The 27,500-nt window shown below is 51.2% G+C and overlaps 2 protein-coding genes across 2 annotated transcripts; both read right to left on the bottom strand.

The window, feature by feature from the left end:
• Nucleotides 1-447: 447 nt before the first annotated feature.
• On the bottom strand, nt 448-2,902 carry LOC142990512 (echinoderm microtubule-associated protein-like 6). The gene is made up of 3 exons (XM_076140323.1): nt 1,454-2,902; nt 720-879; nt 448-626 (listed from the first exon to the last, which is right to left on the bottom strand). Exons 1-3 carry the CDS (start codon nt 1,648-1,650, stop codon nt 495-497), a joined length of 489 nt encoding a protein of 162 aa, XP_075996438.1. The 5' UTR covers nt 1,651-2,902; the 3' UTR covers nt 448-494.
• Nucleotides 2,903-4,683: 1,781 nt separating this feature from the next.
• LOC142990513 (spectrin beta chain, non-erythrocytic 1-like) lies at nt 4,684-27,237 on the bottom strand. Its single transcript, XM_076140324.1, has 36 exons — nt 27,117-27,237; nt 23,553-23,779; nt 19,107-19,258; nt 18,327-18,500; nt 17,717-17,808; nt 17,552-17,632; nt 17,310-17,425; nt 17,114-17,226; nt 16,816-17,003; nt 16,410-16,527; nt 16,133-16,291; nt 15,729-16,031; nt 15,256-15,409; nt 14,250-15,120; nt 14,029-14,166; nt 12,926-13,682; nt 12,579-12,781; nt 12,364-12,454; nt 12,015-12,161; nt 11,245-11,508; nt 10,901-11,125; nt 10,731-10,820; nt 10,374-10,652; nt 9,962-10,090; nt 9,514-9,714; nt 9,047-9,421; nt 8,691-8,935; nt 8,339-8,477; nt 8,185-8,269; nt 7,455-7,651; nt 6,752-6,858; nt 5,711-5,768; nt 5,370-5,587; nt 5,109-5,282; nt 4,988-5,030; nt 4,684-4,911 (listed from the first exon to the last, which is right to left on the bottom strand). Exons 2-36 carry the CDS (start codon nt 23,704-23,706, stop codon nt 4,684-4,686), a joined length of 7,068 nt encoding a protein of 2,355 aa, XP_075996439.1. The 5' UTR covers nt 23,707-23,779; nt 27,117-27,237.
• Nucleotides 27,238-27,500: the final 263 nt, after the last annotated feature.

A 27,500-nucleotide genomic window follows, 5' to 3' on the forward strand; every position in this document is an offset into this window, starting at 1 on the left:
AGAGTGAACCACACCAGAGTAACACTGCCACCTTGTGGCTGCCAGACCACAATTACAACACGGACATGTTGAGGTTTTCCCAGTTTGTCACCTAAAGCGACACAATTTTACAACTTAACTGATCTTCACCTGCTTCACCTCTGAGCTGTGTGTGTGTGTGTGTGTGTGTGTGTGTGTGTGTGTGTGTGTGTGTGTAGTTATGGATCCATTCAAAGACCTGAAGCACAAACATCTACACAACTTACAGAGGAACAGAGTTCAGAGGTGAAGGAGATGAAGGCCATGAAGGTTTGGGTTTTACCACCTTACCAGTTGCTAAACACCTTGTTGCCATAGCAACTGGAGACAAATCCACGAAGCGTCATGTGATTTGCCGGTGGCGTGATGGAAGCAGATTTCACAGATTAAATCAACATGAGAAAGTCGCAGATGCTCTCCTGTTACCATAGTTACAGTCGTACGTGGTGGGCGTGTCTAACCAGAAGCAGTCAGTGTTACTTGTTGATGGAGTAAGATGAGAGTCCTACTCTGTCCGAGTGTCCTGTTGCCGTGGCGAGCACTCTTCCTCTCCTCCAGTCCCAAACACACACTGTGTTTTTGGCGTCCAGCCCGACTGACGCCAGGCGCTGAGGAGAGACGGATCACAGGACAGACGTCAGGTCACACAGACAAACATTCAGACTTGGTGAAGACAGTGTGGGGAGGAGGGGGGCTCTAACCTGTCCATCGGAGTCGAAGGCCAGACAGGCCACACCGTGAGTGTGGACGTCCCGCAAGATGGACACGGTCTGCATGGAGTATGAATCCCAGATACAAATGTACGGGTCCTTCCCCACCTGACCCGTCGCTACCTGGATCTTATCAGGGTGGAGGGCGAGACTGGGGGGGCAACAAATGTGAGGGAATTCTGGGAGTTTTACAGTCCGACGATTCAAAATTTACATTTAAGAGTAGGCTTCAAACTTTCCTTTTTGATAAAGCTTATAGTTAGAGGCCCGTCTCTCTCTCTCTGTCTCTCTCTCTCTCTGTCTCTCTCTCGCTCTCTCTCTCTCTCTCTCTCTCTCTCTCTCTCTCTCTCTGTCTCTCTGTCTCTCTGTCTCTCTCTCTGTCTCTCTCTCTCTCTCTCTCTGTCTCTCTCTCTCTCTCTCTCCCTCTCTCTCTCTCTGTCTCTGTCTCTCTGTCTCTCTCTCTGTCTCTCTCTCTCTGTCTCTCTGTCTCTCTCTCTCTCTCTCTCTCTCTCTCTCAGTCCAAGTGGACACGTGGTGCTACACTGGGATGATCAGTCTGTGTATATTTACAGAAACCTCACAATGGAAGATTAAAGAAGCATTCCAAGCATTCCAACAACTTTCCAAATGTGACCAACAGGGGGCGGTCCCTTTTATTCACTCTGGGCCTTCTTTGGCCACGCCCACTGATGTTTTATCCAATAACATGATCCTCGCCTCCTTACCTGATGATGTCATCGTTGTGTCCCAGGTAGAACTTCTGGGTGTGTTCCCGGGTGTTGTAGACCACGCCCACCCCGGCCACAAAGTACACTAGCTCCTTCCCGGCGGTGTAGTACAGGTTGTTCCGGCACTGGTGTCCTCGGTATCCATGGATCCACTCCAGCCGCAGCTGGCAGCGAGGAGCCGTCTTATCCGACATGTCCGACAAGGAGCCCGGCTGGCGCTAAAAAACCCTTCAACGCTTCTGATCGTGTGGGCGGAGCCTCCACGGCCACAGTGGGAATGTCCCACACCAAGACGCATTCATCCAAAAGTCCCTCACAACCCTAAAACGCCCCCTGAGCCCGTTTTCACTCAGTTTGTCTGCAACTCACCTAAACTTCAAACATCAAACCCAAACGGCAGCTTTCTGTCAAAACGTCCTGATGTTATGAACCAGCACTTTACGAGCATCATCATTATGACCTGACCTCTGACTTTTAACCTTCAAGGTCACACTGCTGCTCAGAACCAAGTGGATCATTTAACGACCCAACCTTCAAGCTTGAGTCCAAATTAAATAAACTATAACAAAAAAATCAATAATTATAAGTTTCCATACTGAAACATAGATCGAAACTTGAGATCATCTTCAGATCTGAACCTTCACAGAATGTTCTGACAGGAACCATCACAGGAACCTTTGGTGTCTGCTGGGGGGTCAGAACCTTCACAGAACATCATGAGCAAGGACCCTTCTGCTGCCATGGTAACAGAGCAGCTATGGGCTGGGGAACATCTTTGTAGACTAGATGTTATGTAGTAACACAACATGGATCTGAAAGCTGTGGGGGTTCTACCAAAGGAACGTTCTCCTCACAGAACATCTGGAGATGTTGGCTGCTTGCTTTACAGTGAGATGATGCAGAGTGAAGATGCTGTCATGCAGAAACGTACTCTCAACGTTCTCTGGAGGTTGACAGAGCGGAGAAGGTTCCTGGGAGGTTCTGTGAAGGTTCTGTGAAGGTTACAGCAAAGCTACTCCTCATGGAAACGCTGTCACGCTGCTGTAAACCTCATTCATGACAGACTGATGATTTATTCCGCACATGTTCCTGAGTTGTCAAGTTCGACTCTGTCACATGATCGCAGCTTCAACACTCACATGAAACGGATCATCATCTTCATCATCAATCAGAACACAAATGAAGCGTCAGAAGCCTGAAATCACTGAGATCCGGTTCAGCTCAAATCCAGATTACAGCCCCGATTTATCCTCGTCAATCCGCATCCACACATCCGACACCGACCACAGCGCCGCCCGCAGCCCGGTGACGAGCCTCGGAACCCGGCCGCAGCCCCGCAGATGCTCGGGGAGGAGACGCGACCCAGCAAATACGGAAAAACGTGCAAAAGTGTCAAAGATGTAGAAGAAAACCGAGCGTTAAATCCAGGATGAGGGGACACACGGCTTCCGGCCACAGAGTTCAAAATAAAACACAAATACGGCTTCCGGCCATTGCCTTCAAAATAAATGTTGTGTAAACGTCTTTCGACGCTCTTCGTCTGACGCTTAGAATGGTCATTTCAATCATGCAGGGCTCAGTTAAACAATACTCTCTTACTTTTTTTAAAAGTATATGTTTTTGTGGGAAAAGGCCAAATTAAGCTTTGGTTTATTTGGAAAATGGATAGAAAATCTGATTTTGCAAGTGTTCATTTCGTCTGTAGCTGACTGCGGTTTTGGTGAAAAAATGGGCCACATAAGTACATTAAAGAGATTTCACCGAATTGTGTTACAATACAGACCTTTTCTCTTATTTTAATTTGGAGGTTATACATATCGGGTTTTGTTTTGAAGTCAATCGGTCCCATTTCCGGCCTCTCGGAGCCTTTCAATTTTACAGTGGCTACAGTGACGTCAGCAGGGCCTGGTGGGATATGGAGTGTTTGCTGATGAGAGAAAAGAAACTAACGAGGAATTTCATCTGACAAGGTTCAGAACACCGTGACGTCAGCTTCTTCCGCCTCCGAGTTCTCAAAGAGTGAACACGAGTTTACGTAGCGCACCTGAACGCAGCGCGAGAGCGTTAGTGATGCCTTCAGGAGCAGTAGGAAAATCCATACATTCATCCAAAAACGACATCAGACCAGAAAAACGTTAAGTTTAAAAGCTTTTAATGACATCGCACATATTTAACAGTGTGTGTGTGTGAGAGAGAGAGAGAGAGAGAGAGAGGGAGAGAGCGAGAGAGTTTCAGGTGCAGTTTCATACATGAGAAAAGCTGTATGATCTAACTTGTTTATTATATTTGCAGCCTTTAAGAGCCGACAGATTTTCTTATTCTTCATTCCTATTGATGTAATATTCTGATTGTGCAGTAGATGGCGTTATTTCCATACATTTTCAGTACAATAGCTATACAGTGACAGAGAGCACACTAAGAGTATCAAAGAGCAAAAAATCAGAGTGCAGTGCGAGAGGCAACAAGCAAGCAACCTTATTTTATATTTTCCTCCAGGTTGAACGTAGTTTCTTGCGTAAATGCTGAAAGTTTCACCGTTTAGCATACAGACGCTTTCACGTGTTTATAATACATACTGATCGCAATTGCCTGTACGAGCCGCCTGGCAGACTCCAAGAGACACTAGAGACAGAAACCTGCTGAGGCATGCAGGGGGCGCTCCTTCATCAAACGCTGCGATTGGCCCATTCCAACAACCAAAATGGGGGACAAAAGAAATAAATCAGCTGTATTGGTCCAATGAGTTGCCGGCAGAGGAAGAACGTCAGAGACAAACTGAGGAAACCCACAAAAAAGGTCAAACTAACAACAAGTAAAGCCAAGGCCAAGGAGAAAAAGGGGCGTGGTCCCTGATGACATCATCACACTCTTCAAACGCCAGCTTGGATTTTGCACGCTCATTGTTTTGACGTTTTGTGGAATGCAACTCTACTGTTTCACCAGCTAAACTCGGGCGGCGGTGATGTGGGAGAAGATCGACTTTCATAGGCGGCTGAAGTGTCGCAGGGCGGCGGCGGCGTTACAATCGCTGAGCCACTTGTGACACTTGAGCACGTGATGCTTTCAAGTACGGTGGAGATTTTTGAGATTGTTGAGAGTTTGGAGAGTTTCCAAGTCAAATGAGGTCATGAGATGTTTTACATTACGATGCTAAATGAGACTTTTCCAGATTATTTTCGCAACCAAAACTGAAACTTTCACCAAAGCGAGCGGCGTTCTCTGATCATCTACTGCTTCTTCTTGCTGAAGAGGCTGAAGCGTTTCTCTTTGTCCTTCTCTTTGTCCTTCTCTCTCTTGCCGGGACTCGACTCGGTGGTGAGCGTCACGGTGGCCGGCAGCGTCTGAGCTCGGCCGGAAGCCGGCGTCCCGGGCTGACTGCCGGGCCGAACCTCCAGTCGATCCGCCGGTCCCGTGCTGGCGTTGAGGATGGCCTGGATCCAGGTGCTCATCTCCTCCTGCAGGGGGCGACAGAGATGAGTTTCCACACGAGTGAAGACAGGAGTTTAACGCTGTCAAAGAGTTCAGACTCACCTCGTCTTTGGCTTGGAACAGATACTCGTTTCCATCGGCGACTCTGTGGAAACAGGAAGCAGAACAAAGTGAATGATGAGGAACATCTACGCTCCACTGTGGGGCCAGAAGTCTTCACTACCTCAGTTTAAAGACGTGTTTCTTCTTCTTGTAGTCTGTGGCCACGTCACATGTGACCTCCTTCAAGCTGATTGGGGGTTCATTGTGATAGGCCACGCCCTGGCTCGCCGCCTTGCTGTCCTTGTAGAAGCCCATCTCCTGGTTGTTGATGACACAGTACACGTTGTGCCACGATCTACCAATCAAGAGAGCAGATGAGATCAGAGCCCGGCCTCCCAGACCGCCGCGCCTCCTGTAATCATGGGAAACCCTGGGGAGTTACCGGTTGGACGCCTTCTTGTTATGCCCCTCCCACTCGTGTTTACGGTGCAGGAGGCCCTCCTGCTGCGAGGAGGAGGCGGAGTCTTGATTCTTGGAGGGCAGCGTGGAGGAATGGCTGAGCTTCTTACTCCTGCCTGAGGTGGGCGAGGGGGTGGGGCTTGTCTCCTTGGAGCTCTGCTCCGCCTTGCCGTTCACCAGGTCGCCGCCCTCCACGCCATCCTTAGCAACAACAAGTGATCGATTTATTGGATGTGAAACTAAAACAAACACACTGACATCATGAATCAATCAGAACTCAGCACATCAATACTCCACAACTCTGAAAGTGATGACAGAACCCACCTGAGGAGAATCCTGATCTGAGGGAGGGAGTCCATTCTGAGAGACCACCCCGCCCTCCCTGAGAGAGAGAGAGAGAGAGAGGGGGGGGGGGAGAGGGAGGGAGGGGGGAGAGGGTGAGGCAGAGAGAGAGAGAGAGAGAGGGGGGAGATGGGGAGAGAGAGGGAGAGAGAGAGAGGGAGAGAGAGGGGGGGGGGGGGAGGAGAGAGGGGGGGAGATGGAGAGAGAGAGGGAGGAGATTGGGAGAGAGAGGGAGAGAGAGAGAGGGGGGGAGATGGGGAGAGAGAGGGAGAGAGAGAGAGAGAGGGAGAGAGAGAGAGGGGGGGAGATGGGGAGAGAGAGGGAGAGAGAGAGAGGGGGGGAGAGGGTGAGGCAGAGAGAGAGGGAGGGAGAGAGAGGGTGAGGCAGAGAGAGAGAGGGGGGGGAGAGGGTGAGGCAGAGAGAGAGAGGGGGGGAGAGGGTGAGGCAGAGAGAGAGAGGGGGGAGATGGGGAGAGAGGCAGAGAGTGAGAGGGGGGGGGAGAGGGTGAGGCAGAGAGAGAGAGGGGGGAGAGGGAGAGAGAGGGAGAGAGAGAGAGGGAGGGGGGGAGAGGGTGAGGCAGAGAGAGAGAGGGAGGGGGGAGAGAGAGGGAGAGAGCAGGAGGGGGGGAGATGGGGAGAGAGAGGGAGAGAGCGAGAGGGGGGGAGAGAGAGGGAGAGAGAGAGAGGGGGGGAGAGAGAGGGAGAGAGAGAGAGGGGGGGAGATGGGGAGAGAGAGAGGGGGGGAGATGGGAAGAGAGAGAGAGAGAGGGAGGGGGGAGAGGATGAGGCAGAGAGAGAGGGAGGGGGGAGAGGGAGATGATGTCATTCATGACAGTATGAAGCTGCAGTTCCATTAGATTTGATTTCAAAAGAAAGAAACTAAATACAAACAAATGTTTCCATTTTATCTTGAATAAAAAATGGAATTTGACACTTTTATTCATGAATTAGCAAAGTGCTGAAGTGAACATGAGGACAGATTGTGTCCCACTCAGGCTCCGCCCCCTTTCCCGTGGCGTCTCACCTCTGCAGCGGCGTCTCGCTCTGCTGAGCCACAGACGGTTCAGGTGTGGGCGGCTTCCTCCTCCGCTCCTCCTCCTCCTGCTGCCTCCTCACCTCCAGCAGCTCCAACTGAACACCAAGCACACTGTCACACACTGCAGCGCCCCCCTGTGGCTGGAATGTGTCAATGCACCAACCCTGACCTAGGACCCTCAGACCTGCTGAGGCCCACAGACCTGCTGGGGCCCTCAGACCTGCTGGGGCCCTCAGACCTGCTGGGGCCCCTCAGACCTGCTGGGGCCCCTCAGACCTGCTGGGGCCCTCAGACCTGCTGGGGCCCCTCAGACCTGCTGGGGCCCTCAGACCTGCTGAGGCCCTCAGACCTGCTGAGGCCCTCAGACCTGCTGGGCCCCTCAGACCTGCTGAGGCCCTCAGACCTGCTTGGGCCCTCAGACCTGCACAGGCCCTCAGACCTGCACAGGCCCTCAGACCTGCACAGGCCCTCAGACCTGCTGGGGCCCTCAGACCTGCTGAGGCCCTCAGACCTGCTTGGGCCCTCAGACCTGCACAGGCCCTCAGACCTGCACAGGCCCTCAGACCTGCACAGGCCCTCAGACCTGCTGGGGCCCTCAGACCTGCTGAGGCCTTGCTGGCTGAGCCGCACTGATCCTGAGTAAGTTATATTTGATAGTGGGTCACATGGTCTCTGGTTGGCGTTAGCTCACCGTGGTCAGCCTCTCCAGAGCGGAGAAGCGTTCCTCCCAGGTGGCGGCCGACTTCTCGAAGGCCTCGTGGCGTTTGATGAGCTTCTCCACCTCGTCCACGCTCTGTCCCATCTCCCTGCTGGACAGGTACGGCTCCTGACCCAGCAGCCACGCCTCGGCCACGCCCGCGTCCCTCGAGAACTGATGCACCTCCAGGACTGAGACCAGAGACGAGGAGACAAGAGAGGCGACGAGGAGACAAGAGAGCAGACAAGAGAGGCGACGAGGAGACATGAGAAGAGACGAGGAGACAAGAGAGGAGACAAGAGAGGCGACGAGGAGACATGAGAAGAGACAAGGAGACAAGGAGACAAGAGAGGAGACGAGGAGACATGAGAAGAGACGAGGAGACAAGAGAGGAGACAAGAGAGGCGACGAGGAGACATGAGAAGAGACGAGGAGACAAGAGAGGAGACAAGGAGACAAGAGAGGCGACGAGGAGACATGAGAAGAGACGAGGAGACAAGGAGACAAGAGAGGAGACAAGGAGACATGAGACAAGAGAGGAGACAAGGAGACAAGAGAGGAGACGAGGAGACATGAGACAAGAGAGGAGACAAGAGAGGGGACAAGGAGACATGAGAGGAGACGAGAAGGGAGACAAGAGGATGAAGTTAGGAGTGAGAAAGACAGGAGACAGGAGAGGAGCTGAGGCCAGGGGGCCCGTTGTCATGGTGACCCTGGTACTCACTGAGCCGTAGCCACTCCCATCGATCCTCCCACTTGTCGATCATCTCTTTCCTTTTGTCCGTCAGCTGAAGTAACTTTTCTTTAATCTGAAACACAGAATCCAGTTACAGACTGAAACATGCTTAAGGCTCAGGACTTATCAGTCGACCCCTCACCTCCTCTAAAGCGTAGTGTTTCCTGGCCAGCAGAGCTTTGCCCAACTCGATACAGGAAGTGAAGCTGTCGTTACGAGCATCGATCTCTGCTTTGATGCCCTGATGGTTGTTCATGAGAAGCTCCACTGAAGACACGTCCCTACACACACACACACACACACACACACACACACACACACACACACACACACACACACACACACACACACACACACACACACACACACACACACACACACACACACACACACACACACACACACACACACACACACACACACACACAGAGTTTAGGCTCTCTGAGCAGTGCGTTGCTAAGATAGCTGAGCTTAGCAACCCCTTCGTGCGTTACCGTGGATTCTCCTGGGCCTCGATGAGGCGGATGACGTCGTCCATCCACAGCAGGAGGTCTCTCACCATGCTGAAAAAGCGGAATTTGTCGCCCGTGTCCAGGAGGCGGAGCCTGCGTCCGTCGCAGGTTTCCAGCAGGCTCCTCCACGCCTCCAGGACTTCGCTCTCCCTCCGCTGGATGTCGTCCGCCTTATCGCCGGCGTACGCCGACTGAAGGCGCACCGCATCCTCCTGCAGCTGCCTCACCTGTTAGGGTCAAAGGTCAGATCATATGAGCGTGAACACGTCTGGAACACAGCCACAGTCCTAACAGCAGCTTAGATTAGCATCATTACATCATTTCCTGTTCTCACTGACCTGCGTTCCCAGAGCCTGGATGTCGTGTTCGAAGGTGGTGTGCATCCTCTGCAGCGTCTCCACCGTGTTCTGGTCTCTGCCCAGCTCCTCTGGAAGCTTCTTCTGCTTGTCCAGGATGCGGTTGAGGATCTCCTTGGCGTCGTGGTAGAACTTGTGGAGCTCGAAGGAGGCGGCCAGGATCTGCGTGCGCGTGTCGATGAGCTCCAGCAGGTCGGCCCACGCCTCGTTCAGCCCGTCCTTCCACTCGGCCACCGTGGCGGCGTCGCCGTGCCCGGTGTTGATCAGCTCGTCCGCCTGTCTGTTGACTGTGTCCACGCGCTCCTGGCCGATGTTCCCCGTGTCGCGGGCGAACTCTCTGAAACGCTCCTGCAGCATCTGAACACAGAGCAGTGGGGGGTACAGGAACAGGACTGGTGGGACAGGAAGTGAGCAGGAGCAGTATCAGTCCAGATGGCAGAGTTACGTACCGTCACATGCTCGTAGTCCTGACCCAGCTCGTGTGATCCGGCCACCACCTCGCGCTCTGCGATCCACTGCTCCAAATCATCCACCTCACGGTTCAGCTGGAAGAGGCGGAGCCTCTCATCCAGTTTGCCCCTCCTCTCCTCTGATAGGTCCTTCAAGCCAGCGTAGAGTTTGTCCACCTGAGACTGACGCATGCCAATACGCTCGCTGACAAACACACACACACACACACACACACACACACACACACACACACACACACACACACACACACACACACACACACACACACACACACACACACACACACACACACACACACACACACACACACACACACACACACACACACACACACACACACACACACAGAGTTAGACCTTCTTGCTCTCAGAGCTCCTGAGCAGCAGCTGAAGGTCACAAACACCTGGACAACAAGAGAGCTAAAACACGTGTGTGTGTGTCTGTGTGTGTGTGTGTATGTCTGTGTGTGTGTGTATGTCTGTGTGTGTGTGTGTGTGTGTGTGTGTGTTCCACAATCTGATGCTTCTTCAGCATGGTGACGGCACTCTGCTCATCCTGACACACACACACACACACACACACACACACACACACACACACACACACACACACACACACACACACACACACACACACACACACACACACACACACACACACACACACACACACACACACACACAGGTCAACTTTGGGACACATCTTCAAGCCGAGAGGTCACAGCGCCACCTTGTGTCATATTGCATTATAGGGATCATTGATCTTTGATCGTGTATCTGGACAAACACATGATGACATCACGAGTGTTATCCTGGTTACAGCTGGAGGCTCCGCCCACCTTAGCCTTCTCCTCTGACATCATGTACAGCTCCTGCTCGCTCATCCACGCCTCGGCCTCGGCAGCGTCAAAGTAGTACTGCTGGGCCTTGTGCGCCTCCTCCAGCCTGCCGTGGCGAAGCTCCGCCTCCTCCATCACCTGCCGCCACAGCTCCTGCAGGCTGGTCAAGCGCCGGCGGATGGCGTCCGTGCCGGCGCACTCGTCCTCCAGGAGGCTCTGGCTGCGCTCCAGTATGTCGTCGATGCGAGGCTGATGGCCTTGGATCTCCTTCTGCAGGGTCTGGGCCGCGGGGTTAAAGGTCAGTATTCAGGCCACCGCAGAGATTTACTGACTGGTGTGTTTGAGATCAAAGCCCACCTGGTTCTTCTTGATGAGCAGCTGGACCGTCTGCAGGTTGTGTCCGTGGTCGGTGGACGTGGCCACAGGCATTCGCTCCTGAACCCACAGCTGAACAACACAGAGGAACACTGAGACAAATGGAGCATGTAAAGACACACGCACAGAGGTCAGAGGTCAGAAGTACGTACGATCTCATCCTCAACGTCACGGTTGAACTGGTGGACCTCCCTGGATGCCACCAGAAAGTTCCTGCGGTGGCGCAGCGGGTCTAGCAGCTCCTGGAACTTCTTCTCCACCACCTGACGCCGCCCGTCCACCTCGTCTGCGTCCTTCACCTCCTGACCCAGTGCCCTCACCTGGCTCTGCAGCTCCACCACCTCCCGCTGACGCACCTCCACCTGGTTCTCCAGTATCTGCACAGTCACGCCACCTTTAGTACTATTCACTCTACTGCCATCAATACTACAGCGATCAATACATCTATTACTATAGAAACTAATGCTAATGCTAAGGCAGCTTAGCCTGTGGTTACCTGCTGCTTCTTCAGCAGGATGTTGACCGACGTCAGGTCTTTGCCGTAGTCGTCAGACTGGATCTGACCCTCCAGGCCCAGCAGCCACTTGTCCAGGTCGGCGCAGCTCTGCGTGAACAGCTCGGCCTTGTTGGCGTCAAACAGACACTGAGCTTTGGTCTGAGTGGTGGACTCGAGCTCCTCCCACATGCCGTGCAGGGCCGACAGCTTCTCCTTCACCACCGCCTCCGTCTCCGGCTTCTCCGACACCAGGAGCGTGCCGTCCTACAAGGAGCCAGTAGGTCAGAGGTCAAGGAGCGTGAACAGCTAACAGCAGTTAGCTTAGCGTGAACAAGGATTCAAAATTAAAGTGGAGTCTAGGAATGTTTTGTTAATCTAAGTGATAAAAGATGAAAATATGTACAGTTGATGTATTTTCTAGTGCCAGTTTAAATATATAAATATAAATATGCATAAATGTGACACTGAGCTCAGGATCTAAACATTTCTTTGTGCATCTTTATGATATTTTCTTTGTAAATATGCCAAGCTTGCCAAAACCAAAAAAGTCAAAAAGTCTTCTTATATTTGGACCGTTTTCATGGTGTTGTGTGTGAATCACGTCCGGACCTTCTGCCCTGCTCTCCACCAGGGGGCGTCACAGAGTTAACAAGAGGTTCTACTTCTATAAACTTTAACCTTCAGTTAGTAAGGGAATTCTTTCAGATCTGAATCTGTGTCATCTGTTGTGAGAGGGAGCACGAGGGCATGTGGGGAACAGGTCTGGATACCTTCTGGATCTTGTCCAGCCACTCCTTGTTGGACTGCAGTTCGGCCATGAAGGCCTGATGCTTCAGCCACTTGCTGTGCAGGTTCCTGGCCTCGTCGTACGTCATGTCCTGAGCCGTCAGCATCTTCTCATTGATCCACAGAGAGAGCTGCACAAAGACCACAAGTTAGGCTTGAAACCAACACCTGTTCTAGATCTATACCACCTACATACCTGAAGAGAAGCACAAACATCTACACAATGACACAACTTACAGCGGAACAGCAGCAGTGTCATTTCTCAATCATCTTTTAATTAAGTCAAATTCCCACCACATCACTTTAAGGTAAACCAGACGGAAAGAGACCGACCTCCTGACAGTCCTGCAGGAACTTCTGAAGGTCTCTGTTGTCCTTGAGTCTCATCAGAAGCTCCACGGCAGCCTCCCTGTTCTTCTTGTGTCTGAGCGAGAGAGAGAGAGAGAGAGACATAGAGGGACAGAGTGAGAGAGAGAGACCCATGAGTGAGAGACAGAGACATGAAATACACATACTAGACGGAAAAGGGAGAAGTGGCCGATGTCTACCTTTCATCGATGGAGTCCACTTTCTCCTGGATCCGTTCAGCGTTGATGTTTCCGTCGCTCGCCAGCCTCCTGCCGGCTTCCACCACGCCATTGATCTTGTCCTCGTTGGCGTCCATTGTGGTCATAAAGTCCTCCTGCTTCTTGATGGCAGCCTCGGCGCCCTCCAGCGTGGTGGGCATCTCGGTGTGAGCCAGGACGTACTCCTGCAGGGTGAGGACATTCATAAAGGTCACGGAGGCGGGACGGACTCTAAGTTAGAGAGAGACCTGATCCCTGAGCAGCAGTCCAGGTAGGTGGTTGGGGGAGGAAGGAAGGAACGGTTGCTAGATGTGTGTGTGTGTTAGTACCTGGTTGTTGAGGAAGGCCTCGGCCTGCTTGGTGTCCCTGAGGAACAGCTGGTAAGCGTGAGACTGGGACAGGAGGTTCTGTCGGTTCTCCCACATCTTGTGCAGCTCGTTCCAGCCGGTGTCAAGCGCCTGCAGCCTCTGGCGCAGGAACATGTACTGGGCGTCCGTCTGGCCCTGCGTCACCATCTCGCCCATGTCCCGCATCTTCTGGTAGTCCTCCTCGTAGTTGCGGATCTCGTTCTTGATGCCCTCGTGCTGGGCCATCAGCTTCTCGGCCTCGGACAGCGTGTTGGGCATGTCCTCGGAGGCGATGGCCGTCTGTGTGCGAGACAGCCAGGACTGGAAGTCGTCCAATTCGCGCAGAAACTGCTGCAACTTCCTGGCTTCGCCCAGAGACTCCTCCCGGTTCTTCAGGGTGTTCTTCATCTCCTCCCATACAGCAGTGATCTCAGCCAGGCGCCCCGTGATGGCCTTGGCCTGGTCTGGGTGCTCCTCCGCCAGCCTCTGGGCTTCACCTCGCAGGTCAACCAGTTTGTCCTCGATGGCTGCCAGGTCTCGTTCCATGCCTGTCAGCTTCCGCTGCAGGGCCATGACCCCAGTCAGGTCATTACCCAGGTCCTGGGTGGACTCGATGACCTTGGTCTTCTCTTTGATCCAGGACTTGGTCTCGTTGCAGTCCAGGTGGTAGTTCTGCACGCCCAGCGCTGAATTCAGAGACTCCTTCTTCTGGTCCACCAGGTCACGGAACTGGCTCCACCTGGTGGCAGAGGAGAAGATGTTTGTAAAATCAAATGGATGGAAACAGCTTTAGAATCAGAATCACAATGACAATCGCTTTATTCGGCAATTAAGTTTAAACTTAAAAGGATTTTGCTCTGGACCTTGGTGCGTTTAACATATGACATTAAAAACAACAACATTTAAAACGACACATAAAAACAGCAGCTCGGCAAATAATTCAATCAAAAACACACTAAATTAAATAAATTAACTCAATTGAATCCTGTTCGATCAAGTAAAGGTGCAGGGGTTTACTGTGTGGTCAGTGGAAGACCAGGGCCTGGTTGATGAGGCCCAGTAATGTTCAGATTCTTGTGTCCTACCTGTTGTTGAGTTTATCTTGCTGGCTCTTGATGTCCTTCTCACTCGGGTGACCGCTGTGCATTAACTGCCGAGCAATCTGGTTGACCACAGCAACACGAGACGCCTGGTTGTTCATCTCTGGCTCCAGACTCTCAAACCTGCAGAGGACAGAGTCCACATGAGTGCAGTCCTGACTGAGAGAGACACGTGTGGACACACTCACAGAGCTTTGAAGTCCCACCTGTGCTGAACCACCTCCAGGTCCTCCAGTTTTTCGGGGATCTCCATGCTGTTCAGCCATTGCTCCTTCTCATCGATCCAAACTTCGCAGGCGTCGGCCTCGCTGAACATCTTGTAGAGTGCCAGCGCGTCCTGCAGCGCCTGCTTCCTCAGCCTGGTCAGCTCTGACACCTCCTTGTAACGCTCCTCTATGCCCGCCAGCCGCCCGCGCACCTCCTCTGACTCCGCCTCCTCTTGAGGCAGGGAGGCGGCCTGCTCGTGGAGCGAGTCGATGACAGGTCGGTAGCTGGCGACCTCTGCCGACGCATCCTTGTGCTTCCTGACCAGCGCCTGGGTGGAGAACTCGTCGTGGCCCGTCTCTCCGCTGGAGACGATGCGCAGGGCGTCCAGGGTCCAGGCGTCCACATCGTCAGCATCGGCCTGGAACTGGTGCAGCGCCAGCGCCTCCTCCAGCTTCCTCTTCCTAACTGCCGCCAGTCGCTCCAGCTCCGCCCACTGGGCCTGCAAGTCATCAATGCGTTCCTGAATCTTGGTGGCGGCAAAGTGTCCGGCCTGCACCATGGCCTGGCCCTCAGCGACAGAGTGCTGCAGGTGGCCGGCGCGGCCGCTCATCTCGTCCTCCAGGGCGCGCTGCTGACTGAGGAGGCGCAGCGCCCCCGTCAGGTCCTTGCCGTGCTCGTCGGAGGACAGGATCTGCTCCTTCTCGCGGATCCAACCCTCTTCCTCTGCCATTTCCCAGAAGAACTTCCAGAGACGTCGGGACTCCTCCAGGCGGGCGCGGCGCTCCGCTGCCAGCTGAGTGAGCTCCTGGTAGCAGAACTCCAGGTGGGCCACGCGGTCCTGGATGACCTGAGGGTCGCAGGGTTTGTAACCTGCACAGAATGACAGCGTGCCTTAATATGATGTCATCTTACCTACACGCTCTCTGTATGTGTTTGGATGAAACATCTCCAGGTCCAGTTTGGTACATGATACAGTATCTGAAGCCCGAGGAGGGTTTTGCTCACCGGCATCATTGATGGCGTGCTTGTTGGCATTGGTAGTGACCGCCTTCACCCGGTCGGCCTGGATGGCGATGTCGGCCTCCACCAGGGCGTGTTTCTGCAGCAGGTCCTCCACACCCAGCAGGTGCTTCCCATAGTCCTGAGACAGAAGCAGCATCTGGACACAAAACACAAACAGGTTTCAGCTTTATGTGGGACCGATGAAGGTTTAGGAAGCGTCACAGCTGAAGATTTGATCCTGCAGACACACATGGAAGCATCTTTACTGTCCTTGAACTGCTGCTAGGTTGGCAGGTTTGACCTCTGACACCACTCTACAACAAACTGAACCCAGCTAACACACACACGCTCTAACAGTGAATACGTGGAGTGATGTTAGGATGGAGGCTCTTTCACCGTCCCGTCTTTATGAGCTCTTTTATTGAGGTCTTTAACCATTCTTCATGTCTCTGCCGGCCCTCCTTGTGTCTCCATACCTTCATCTCGTCCATCCAGTCCATGATGTAGAGCATCTCCTGGAACACTCTCTGCAGGCCCAGGTTCATCTCCAGCCTCTGCCTGCGGGCCTTCAGCAGCTCCAGCAGATACTCCCACAGCCGGATCACGTTGTCCTTCCTGGCACTGATACGTTTGAGGTCGTGGTAGCGCTCTGCTTCCAGCTCCTTCGCCACGGCAACGACGGCCTGGACTCGCTCTTCGTAGGCTGTGATATCTGTCTCGATGGCTTCATGTTTCTTGGTGGCCGCCTCCACGGCCTGGAGGTCAAAGCCGAAGTTGTCCTGGAGAGAAAACCGTTCAGAAGTTTGAGCCATTATGGGATGTTCAATGTAAACAGGTTCATAAACATCTGTCTTCATCACTGGATCGGGTGTGACCAGACCTGTGAGACCAGTCTCTGGTTCTCGCTCAGCCACGTCTCCCTCATGGCGGCTTTGCGGTCAAAGCGCCTGGCGAGTTGCTCCAGTTTCTCCTGACGAATCAGCTCCGTCCTCAGAGCCAGCTCACGCTCATGCTCGGCCTTCTCCAGGCGCTCCCAGGCCTGTGGGACACACGGACACGGGATGAGACAAAGGACAAGAACAAAGCTACAAACATATGACCCAAGTAGAAACATGTGATTAGAGACAAAGATCTGAAAAATGTTTGAGTTTTCTGACCTTGTTGATGTCTGAGATGAGTTTTCCCTCCCTGGGCATGTAGACCTTTTGGTTATTAGCTCTCATTTTGCTCTGGATGGTGAAGAGAAGAACCTCAAGGTTCCCCTTCTCTGTGAACCTGAAGAACCATGACAGGCCAACATTAGGAGGAGAAGGAGGAGGAAGCTCCACGTATCAAGGTGGACATAGAAGAAGAGGACGATGAATAAGAGCGAAGAGGTGAATAAGCAAGTAGAGCATGAGGAGGTAGAGGACGAAGCATTCAGGTCTCTCACTCTTAATGTTCTCTCCTGATCTTTGCTTGTGTTATATTCAATGTGCTATATTCATGTATGACGGTGATGAAGCAGAAGGAGGAAGAGGAGGTGAAGAAGAAAAAGGGGAGGAGTTTAGAAGAGGAGCTAACTTAGGAGGTTTCTCCACGGTCCTGTAGGTGTTGAAGGCCTGAAGCTGCTGCTGGACTCCCGCCAGCGAGTTGGCAAACTTCCTGTTGTTGAGGATGATGATGGTCTGCTCGATCCACTCCAGCAGGTCTGAGGCCAGAGACTCGTACTTCTCCACCATTTTCTCCGTCTCAATGGCGTTATCCAGGACCTGGACCAACCAAAACCAGCACACGGGACACACACACACACACACAGGTGGGCTCAGATCTTCTCTCAGCTGAACCTACTGGGCTCAGAAGGTGTTTGACCTTTGCTGACCTTTCCTATTCGTTTGCCCTCCACCTTCAGTGCCTTCATCTTGGAGAAGTAGTGGTAATAAGTGACCACATACGTGATGACGGACTTCTCATCAGGATGATCCACGCTGATGTCTGCACACACAGATGAACACATTCAGACCCTGACCCTGATCCTGACGGTGCTCCTGGTCCCCACAGTGCTGTGACCTTCTCACCCTCAGGGTCCAGCAGCTTGGTGAGGCCCAGGTGCTGCTCTGCCAGGTTGAAGGCGTTCTGCAGGTTGTAATGAGCGTTGGACTTCTTCAATTTGTCAAAGTCGATCAGGTCGGGCCTGTTAACAAACAAACAAACTTCATCTACAACCAAGACTCACAGCAGCAGATGTTCCTCCATGTTTGGAGGAAATGAGTGACCTCATGGATGATGATGATGATGATGATGATGATGAAGGTGTTACCTGTGTTTGTGGATGAGAGCGTTGAAGGCCATGCCGTCACGCCAGCTCGTGGAGAAGTTGTGGATGTTGACGTTGGGATACCTGCAGACGACAAAGAGCAAGTCAACAAAACTGCTGAGCTTCAGGTGAAGGTCTGACCTTCAGGTTGGACAGTGAACGTCTCACCCTGCTGTCTTCATCTGGCACCACAGCAGCAGAGCGTCTTTGGCTGATCGCTTCTCTTTGTTGTCTTCAGTTTCCACTCTGATGTCTTGAATCTGAAGAATAAAATTAAATGAAAGAAATCAAACCTGTCTGCTGCTATTTTGGAAGATCAAAGTAGATCACTGAGCCTCCAGATGAGGTTCTTAGATCACTGAGCCTCCAGATGAGGTTCTTAGATCACTGAGCCTCCAGGTTCTTCAGGGTTCATGTTTTGTTTCATCTCTATGGATTTGATTTCATTTTAACATGTAAATGTGTGGTTATGTGCACGTGATGAGCGTGTTGGATAACGTGTTGGTTGAACGTTCTCCATGAGCAGGGCACGCCTCAGTACAGGCTCTTTCTCTGGGGATCCTGGAGGATGATGTCACTGCTGTCTGACATGGAACAGGCTGGACTTTAACCCACAGCTGGTAAATGACTGACTGATCTGTCCACTGAGTGGATCCTTAACTGGGGACGTGGTGTGCAGGCTTCAGCATGGAGCAAAAGCTTTTGGACTCTAGGGGCGCTGTGCTGAAACACAGATGTTACTCCCTGTTGGTGTGGATTCTGTGAGTTCTTTTCTTACTTGGAAGCGCAGGATGATGGTCCAGATGAGGCCCAGCGTCAGGCGGTGGTTCCCGTCTACGATGTCGTGGGAGCCCATGTTCTCCAGGTGAACCCGCTGCTCCTTCAGGAACTGCAGAGCTTTGTCCACATTCTCCAGGCAGTGGATACGCATTCGACCCTTCGTGGGCTTCGGCTGGAAGAAGAAACGAACACAACCATCAACACGTGTTCATTCCAGAGGGATTTCTGAGAAAAGACAACTAATGACTTTTTGGGGACTGGATCCAAAAACACACTAGCAGGGGTGGGGACAACGTGTGAAGAATTCAGATCCGATAGCCCAGAACGCCACGAGAAGTGTTGGGTTCCACAGGATGGTTCCCTTCTTACAGCGCGATGCTTCATCATGGTGCATGTTTGCTTTGATTGATGCACGTTTGGATGTTCTGTTCTGCAGCTGACACAATGGTGAAGAGCAACAAACACAAGCACTTCCTGCTCCTGGAAGCAGCAGAGGAAGTGAAGTGAGCGCCAAGGGTCCACGCCTCACCCCCAGAAACGTAAACACCCAGTTCAGCTGCCACGTTAGGTAAGTGAGACAAGAACCAACAACCAAAACAAATCAAGACCAATTCAAGCTGCACATTCACCGTCAAGATCTGGAGCAACATGTTACCGACTTAGACTTGGATTTAGGGATTTGATCACATCTTTGTATAGCACAAAATGGAGCGAGAGCACAAACAGTGTCTGTCTGTGTGTGTGTGTGTGTGTGTGTGTGTGTGTGTGTGTGTCTCACCAGTCTCTCTCCTGATAAAACCTCCAGCAGTTTGATGAGCATGCGTCCGTCCCTCAGGTCCATGTAGAGGTCGGTGATCCGACAGGAAACTCTGGACAGGTGAGAGTTCACCCACTTAGTGAACGTCTTCTTCTGCACGGCCTCACGCTCATCTGGATACACACACACACACACACACACACACACACACACACACAGCATGAAGCATGAGTCAGTCAGTTCATCTTTAGACCACCAAGGCTGAATGAGTCTGATTCTACTTTTATATGAGCCAACAACTTTAATAACCCCACAACAACGTGGCCTTGCTGCTTGACCCAGCAGACGCGTACCTCAGTGCTGACCACACACCAGCAGGTGGTGCTAGCGGTTCACCAGGTGGGTTGCTACAGTGCTCAGTGTGGCTCTCATAGTGTTGCTAGGTTGTTACTACAATGCTCTGGGTGGTTGCTATGGTGTTGCTACAGTGCTTGGTGTGGTTGCTAAGGTGTAGCTACAGTGCTCTGGGTGGTTGCTAGGGTGTGGTTCACTAATGGGCAGTGAAGCAGGGTCCATGCATGTGCTAGTTATTGAATACTGGCAGTACTCCAAGTACTGCGGTGCGTTCAGTGTTCTGCAGTAACTGTAGGACTGTAAAGTGTCTCTCCTGTCCTCCGCACCCGCCATTCTGCCTTGGGAGGAAACTTTCCTCCAGGCTTCTTCCTGATGAGTGCTTCCTGTTTCCTCCCGGTCAGAGGTCAAACACCAATATAGCATCTTTTTCAGAGATCACATCCTAATCCTGTGTGTGCAGCTGGAAATGGAAACATGAGACACGAAACACACCAACAGAAATGTGTGAGTGAAAACACACAGTGATATTGTTTATTGATCAGTCACATGAGGATGAAGAACCAATTTGTTCCCAAAGCTCCTGTAAGCTGTGTGAAGTCTCTGGTGACCACCTTCTTGTCCACTGATCCACTCCATCTTTAGAACTCTTCCACATGTCCTCCACCAGTCTGTCTTTGTCCCATAGTGGGTTTCTATGGTGTTTTGGTTGGTTGTTGTCAGAGATGTTGGTCATGTGATTGGATTAGTTGGACATAACAACAACAATGTCCATCATAATCAATGCCAGACGAAGGTCCGTTTTTAGAGGCTCTGTCCCTGTGAAGGTCCCCATGTGTGACCTTAACCTATCGGGTCAGAGGTCAAGCAGCAGATGGCACTCAGACGCTCGCTCCAGACACAGAAGAATTCATTATTGACGTATTGATGGTTCTGTTATCCTGTCAAAACTTTAAACTGCGTTTTCTGCTCTATTTCTTCAAACTTGAGCTGTGGTGAAGTCTTCAGTCTTTATGGTTCTCTTATTCCAGACAGTGTTGTAGAATAACAGACCACTCAATGTTTGTGGTCAAAGGTCAGCCGGTTGACAGTAAATTCAAAGGTCGCCCCTCCCCCTGTCGCCTCAGCCCACTGAGTCAACATCCTGAGCTGAGAAGAAAGGAATACTGGGAGCTTAGAGCGTCAAGGTGTGGATGCCGACAACCGCCGAGCCGCTGAGGCCAAAGGTCACGGGCCATATCCGGTCTGATTGTGGGCATCGTCACAAACTTCATACAAGCATTCACCCCAACACGCTTGCTACCACTTAGCAACCATCTGCCAGGACCCTCGCAACCACTGCAGAAATCACTCCAATACCCTAACAACCACTTAGCAGCCAGATACCAGAGCTGCATTCTTACCTTGCAGCTGTTTGAAACGACCCTCCAGCTGGTTGTAGGTGCTGGAGGCCTGAGCCTGAGCCAGGGGGCTCAAGTCCAAGAAGAAGGAGTCTTCCGAGCCCCAGTCCACATCCATGTGGACCCCGGAAGAGTTGGGAAAGAGAAGAAGAAAGCTGGAGATATTGAGGGAGAAGATCCTCCTGCACGCTCGGCCAAACAATCAACAACGACAACCACCGCCAAATGTCCACCATCCTTTAGAGGGACATCCTGGTCTGTGCAGCACCGCCGTGCAGCACTGAGGTCTGCACTGTAAAACTCCACTGAGCTCTGAACCATACGGGGAAATATGAAAGATAAAGTCCCAGCGTGACGGACAAAGAAGCCACCGAGAGCTCTGACACGCAGAGGCCAGACACACCGGCTCACACACACACCCACACACACACCCTGCCCACTGCTTACAGAGCAGTAGGTGGGAGGAGGAAACCCCACCCCTCAAAACACACTCTTAAAATGTCACACACACTTCTGTTGTCTGATTTAAGAATGGTGTTTAGAGGTAAAATCATCTGTTTGATGTATTTGATGGTTTCTATTGGATGTTTATGTTTGACAGTACGGACGACAGCAGGTGAAGTTTAAATAAATAAAATGCTGATTCACTGCTTGATTAATTCTTCACTGGTTCATGGATGAATGATATGACATCACTGATATGACATCACTGATATGACATCAGCTCCAGATTCATTAGGAAACACTCTTCTACTTATGTATTTCTATATTTCATTTTTTCTGAAAAAACTATAAACTTTATTTTAAATACACCTTAACACAATAATCTGAATTTCAAATCCAAATCATTTTGAGTCCAATTGAGCCCAAACAGGATGTAATGATTCAAACCATGAAACATCGGTGAGAGAAGCGCCAGATGTTTTACAGTGTAGGAGGGGGAGGGGCCAGTGAACAGAAGGTTGTAATTCCAACCGACCAATGGCATTTCAACTTAGCGATGATGTCACCCATGGTGTGTGTGTGTGTGTGTGTGTGTGTGTGTGTGTGTCAGCTCATTTCCCTGCATTGTTGTCCACTGACATTCCTGCGTGCCTGAGTGGGAAATAAGAAATACTCAAACTGCAAACATCCTGTAGTCCACACACACACACACACACACACAGACAAAGGAGGAGTCTTCACCTCTTCCTCTTGCAGGAAATCCTCCATCCAAACAGGAGTTTCTTTGCTTCTTTCACCATTTAGAGACAAATCCAAAGTTGAGAGTTTAAGTTTGAGTCCTGTTTGGTACCAGTCATGATGAATGTACTGGTGACATGTTTACATTCACACGGTTCTCACACAGAAACCACCCAACCAATCACAGGCTTTCACTAATGTTGCATCAACCAGAGAACAATCCCAGCAAGCACCATGACAACCAATCAAATGCCCTAGCAACCACATTACAATTGGCAACCATCTCACACGCCCAACACCATCTAGCAACCACCTACTAATACCACCAACAACATGTCAAACATCTAGAGCCTTAGCAACCACCCTGAACACAGAGCGACTGGAGCTACAGGAGACCTTGTAGTAACCCTGAGGCACTAGATGCTGGAAGAAGAACTACTTATTACCACCCTAGTAACCCAATCATACAGGCGCCTGAGCAACCACACCTGCAGCTATCGATCCCTAACAACAGCCCATAATGCATTAGCAACAACCTAGCAGCAACCAAGACAAGCTGATACACAACAACCACAACTAACACCCTGGCAACTACCTGGAAACACCCTGGCAACCAACCCCATTGGGAAGGTCCCAGGAACCATCTAGTCACCCTGTGGGCACTTAACAACCACCTAGTACAAACCTGTTGTTAAGCCTGTTACAGTCACTTCATTCTGAGTATGACGCAGGCAGTCAATAAAGACAGTGACCTAAGCTCCGCCCCCTGCCTACAATTAAGAACCAATAGAAACAAAGTGGCTGAGTGATTCACCCCAGTTACCCACAATGCCTCTGCCAGAGAACTGTGACAAGCTGTGGAACATGTGGAACACATTTAGCTAATTGACTGCGATGTGGTTGTTGTTTGTATGATCAGCTGATGTGACACAGAGCAGCCAGTGTGGGAATCAAACCTGTGACTGCTGGTCAGATGACCATGAGCTCAGCAGACTGAAGACGGGGGGGGGGGGGGGCGTTTGGGTCACAGTTATGAAGCTAAGTGCCGCCATCTAGTGGCGCCTCCAGTTACTGCATTAAACAGACGGTACAGGAAAGAGTCTGAGCGTCTCCATGACAACATCCACAGGGTCCAACTCGACGCTGACGTCAGCCTCTGAGCCAAGCAGGTGTGAAGCACGTAATTAGGAATTAAGTCAACAAACTCATTGTTCTGTTAACATTACGTGTTAAGCTAAGTTAGCCTGCTAGCATTAAACTACAGCAGAGGATTATGGGAGTTTGTTCTTCAGCTTTAAATGAAACGAGACGAACGACAGACAAACCCTGAGTAACAATATTACTAATCAATAATGTCCTTAACAAGGTTATTGCTCTCTCTCTACCCCTCTGTCTCTCTCTCTATGTCTCTCTATCTGTCTTTCTCTCTCTCTCAACCTCCCTCCTTTCTCCTTAACCCTTTCCCAGATGACTGATGGTGTTTTTTGTGTTACTTCCTGTGTCTCTGGTCGTCATGGCGAGTTTGCATCCCTACCTGCCAGGGCTTTGATGCGTGAGCGCTCAAACAGTCGGGCCGAGCTGTTTTCATTGTCCCACTCCTCGTCCCAGCGGTTGTTGACCGTGTCGCTGCTGCTGTACTGCTGCTGCAGCTCCATGTGGTCGAACTCGGCCGCCACCGTCGTCATCATGACCTTTCACCTCAGACAAACAAGCCTTATTGTCACCAGAGCCACGCCCACATCGGCAGCTGGAGTCTGAACCCTAAACACAAAGGCACATGTCAGAGGTCAGAGGTTACATAAACATGTTAGACATTTAAGAGAATAAAACCAGAAGCACATTTTTATTATTCAATGTGAGGAAGATTTACTTCTTAAAACAAACAAACACATGACATCATCAATTGGAATCATTTTAAGCTGCTGACAGTCTGTCAGCGCCCCCTGCTGGGCTTCTCACACACACACACACACACACACACACGCACACGCACACGCACACGCACACGCACACGCACACGCACACGCACACACACACACCTAGTTGCTGCTTGATTTTAAAATTCCTTCCTGTTCACTCACAAAATAAAAACAAATGTGTTGTGTTGTTTCCTGGGTTTGGATGTGTTTGTTTGTTTCCGTCTCCCTGGAGACACAGATTCTATTTACACACATTAGAAGCAAGAAGCCCCTCCCCCACCCTTTGACGAGACATGACAGAGACGCATGGATGTGATAACGAATGACATAAATCCATTCACTTTTAAGCACTTCCTGCTTAGTTTTCACAATAAAAGCCTGTCAGCAGCTCAAGGGGCAGAATTTATTCAAACATTCATTGTGCCTGTAGACATTTAGTGAGATAATGTGTTTAAGTGTGTGTGTGTGTGCACGCGGTCATGTACTGACGGAAGCCTCGCTGAGCTCCTATTGGCTGCTTGGTCAGCTGATCGAAGTTAATGGAGGAAGTAAACAAATCCATCAAATCACAGAACCGAAGCCATTACAGCACTCAGCAGCACTTCCTGTCTGCCAGTGTGTGTGTGTGTGTGTGTGTGTGGGGGGAGGGGTGGGGGCCTGAGGGAATAGCCCGTCCATTAGCGGCTCAAGAAAAACGACAAGCCTTCCAAGAATCCTCTGCTGCAGATGGAAACACATCCCATCATCTCTGATCATCGCCTGAATCAGCAGCGAGCCATTTAAGTTAAAGGTTCCAGCTGACCTTTGACCTTCTATACTGATGAACTGGAGACGTTTAACATGAATTAAATTCAGGATCATTTCTGCTCTTTGAACTCTCATTTGGTTATATTCAATTTTAATTTTCTTTGCTCCTCTTCATACGTTTTTAGAAAACATTGAATATCTTGTGTGTCCTTAAACGCAGCACGATGTGTGTCAGGTGTGATGAGACGTGTCTGTGTGTGTGTAATATGCAGTATGTGTGTGTGTGTGGGGGGTGGAAAACAAATGGCTGTGAAACCACGGTAACACCATCAAACATTCCTGACAGTCACAGCTGAACAAACACACACACCCACAGACACACACTTTGGGGTTTTGGATCAAAGATGAAGGAGAACTTAAGAAATCAGATTACTGAAACATTCTACAATCCACGACGATGGTGGTTCAACACACACACACACACACACACACACACACACACCATGTGTGCCATGTCTCACCCAGCAACAGCTGTCCCACAGGGTGTCAGAACACACAGACACACACACACACACACACACACACACACACACACACACACACACACACACACACACACACACACACACACACACACACACACACACACACACACACACACACACACACACACACACACAGGAATTTCTCCCACAATAACAAACTGAAACACAAACATCGCAGGTGTGCAAACACGTCTGTGATTGGTCGGACAGTTAATGAATTGAGAAAGAGGATTTAAAGATCCAATCATAGATATCTGATGCTTGATTGATAAGAAGTGAGCCAAACACAAAGGGCCGTTCTTTATTTTCTAACAATGCAGGGATTTTATCCATCAATGCTCCACAGCAGATATGATGTCCTCGCTCAGGACAAAAGGCCTTCAGCTAAAATGTGTTTCATGTTTGTGAAGCGGTGAAAGTCACTGCACATTGGCTCAGAACCGTAAGTTAGAAGAAGGGAAGAAGAAGAATGACCTCACCCCTCTGACCAGGGCGGAGCCACACACACACACACACACACTCCCCTGTGAGGTGACCCCACCCTAGAGAACCAAGCGGCTTCACTCATCAACACTTTGTCCATGAAGTTTCCAGCCACTCCACCGTCGACTGCTCTACCTCCCAGAGCCACCAGACTCGTTGGTCCAAAGAGAGGCACAACCTCACAGCCAATCAAATCCCTCACAGCGTTTAGACGCTCTGTATGAGACGCCACGGCTTTGGTCGCTCGTAGACGCCGCGGTGACGGAATACACAAGCGAAAGGAAGTCCCACATCTGATCCCACATCCCTAACCCTAACCCGTGATGTTCCTCACCAGAACATTTCATGACATCATGTTCGCATCATCATAAGATGAGCCCAACAGGAAGTTACATTACATTGCCACAGCAGGACAGCAAGTAGTTTGGGTTTTGAGATATTTGTTGTTTTTAGTTTCAACTTTTCAGAGCAACTGGAACCTTTAAAGAACCAGAGAGTCCATTCACCCTCTTCATATGTTCTCCAGAACATTCAGTCCTAATCTGAGGTGAGCAGACACATGAACGTGAGGACCTCCACGGGACCTTGTCCTCCTTCAGAGCTCTATGGTCCTGTGACACTGTGAGACACTCAGATGGAGAAGAACATTCAGGACCCCTTGGTTTGTCCTGCAGACATCCTGGTTGGTTCACTGGAGGTGACCAGAACATCTGGATGTCTGCAGAACCTTCAGAGGACAACTCTTACACACAGCCGTTGTCGTCATGAAGATTAGCTGAGCCACCCCTAGGACCTTTGATGAACATTCTGCAGAACACATGGGACCTCAGTACTGAAGGTTCTAGTGGGAACCTTCTGGCGCCAGGATCCGTCTAATCCACGGCGCCAGAAGGGCGCGCAGCGCGCCGCCGCTCGGCCACATCCGGCTGGAAACACGCACACACACACACACACACACACACACACACATCTGCGCACAAACAATGTCTGCGTGCGCGCGCGGAGCTCCCAGCAACAAAAACACACACACACACACACACACACACACACACACACACACACACACTCTCTCTCTTTCCGGGCCACGCCTGTTCTAGGTCCCGTTATTATCCTCCATCCCCGTCTGGAGCCAAATGGCCGCTGGCGGGGCGGAGACGCGGCGGCGGCGGACACGCGGGCGGAGGCGCAGCCGCCCGAGATCAGAGCGCAGAGACCCGGCGACGAGCAGCGGAACGTCCCGGAGCGAGAGACGGACCTCCGACACGGTCACACCGAGTCCGACATGATATGTGTATGTGTTTGTGTGTGTGTGTGTGTGTGCGTGTGCGCAGATTGAATCACGGCAGCGCAGAGACAAAGAGACAAAGACACAAAGACACAGACATCTTCCTCCCGCTTTCTTACCTCTGTCGGTTTCCTTCAGACTCCAAACTTCAGCGCAGATGATGAAGATGGGGGAGATGAAGAGTCCGCAAACTGGCGACGAACACACACACAGGAGGGAGGGAGTCGCTGTGCTGCAGGGGATGACGGGAAAGAATCCGCACTGCCCCCACCCCCTTCCCCCCTCCCTCCCTCCTCCCTCCCTCCCTTCCCTCCTCCTCCTCCATCGCGGCTCTTTGCAGTCTCACATGTTTTCCTGCATCATGAGCAGAAGTAAACACTCACACACTTTCCTACAGTAAACATCATCATCATCATGTTATTAACGATTTTCTTTTCTGATGAACTTCACAACATTTCATTTAAACGTCTTTTCCGCTGTAATTGTATGAAAGGTGCCACATA

The sequence above is a fragment of the Genypterus blacodes genome, unplaced genomic scaffold (genome assembly GCF_046128005.1).
Source record: "Genypterus blacodes isolate CSIRO-AG114 ecotype Tasmania unplaced genomic scaffold, CSIRO-AGI_Gbla_v1 ptg000566l_1, whole genome shotgun sequence".
Lineage (NCBI taxonomy): Eukaryota > Metazoa > Chordata > Actinopteri > Ophidiiformes > Ophidiidae > Genypterus > Genypterus blacodes.

What these genes read in the sequence shown, in the direction of transcription:
- LOC142990512 (XM_076140323.1), bottom strand. Translation starts at nt 1,650, where the DNA reads ATGTCGGATAAGACGGCTCCTCGCTGCCAGCTGCGGCTGGAGTGGATC. An exon ending in CACAACGATGACATCATCAG is followed by an intron (nt 880 to 1,453) that starts GTAAGGAGGCGA and finishes TTGCCCCCCCAG; the next exon opens with TCTCGCCCTCCACCCTGATA. An exon ending in CCTTCGACTCCGATGGACAG is followed by an intron (nt 627 to 719) that starts GTTAGAGCCCCC and finishes GTCTCTCCTCAG; the next exon opens with CGCCTGGCGTCAGTCGGGCT.
- LOC142990513 (XM_076140324.1), bottom strand. Translation starts at nt 23,706, where the DNA reads ATGATGACGACGGTGGCGGCCGAGTTCGACCACATGGAGCTGCAGCAG. An exon ending in TTTTATCAGGAGAGAGACTG is followed by an intron (nt 18,501 to 19,106) that starts GTGAGACACACA and finishes TTCTTCTTCCAG; the next exon opens with CCGAAGCCCACGAAGGGTCG. An exon ending in AGGACTACGAGCATGTGACG is followed by an intron (nt 9,422 to 9,513) that starts GTACGTAACTCT and finishes CTCTGTGTTCAG; the next exon opens with ATGCTGCAGGAGCGTTTCAG.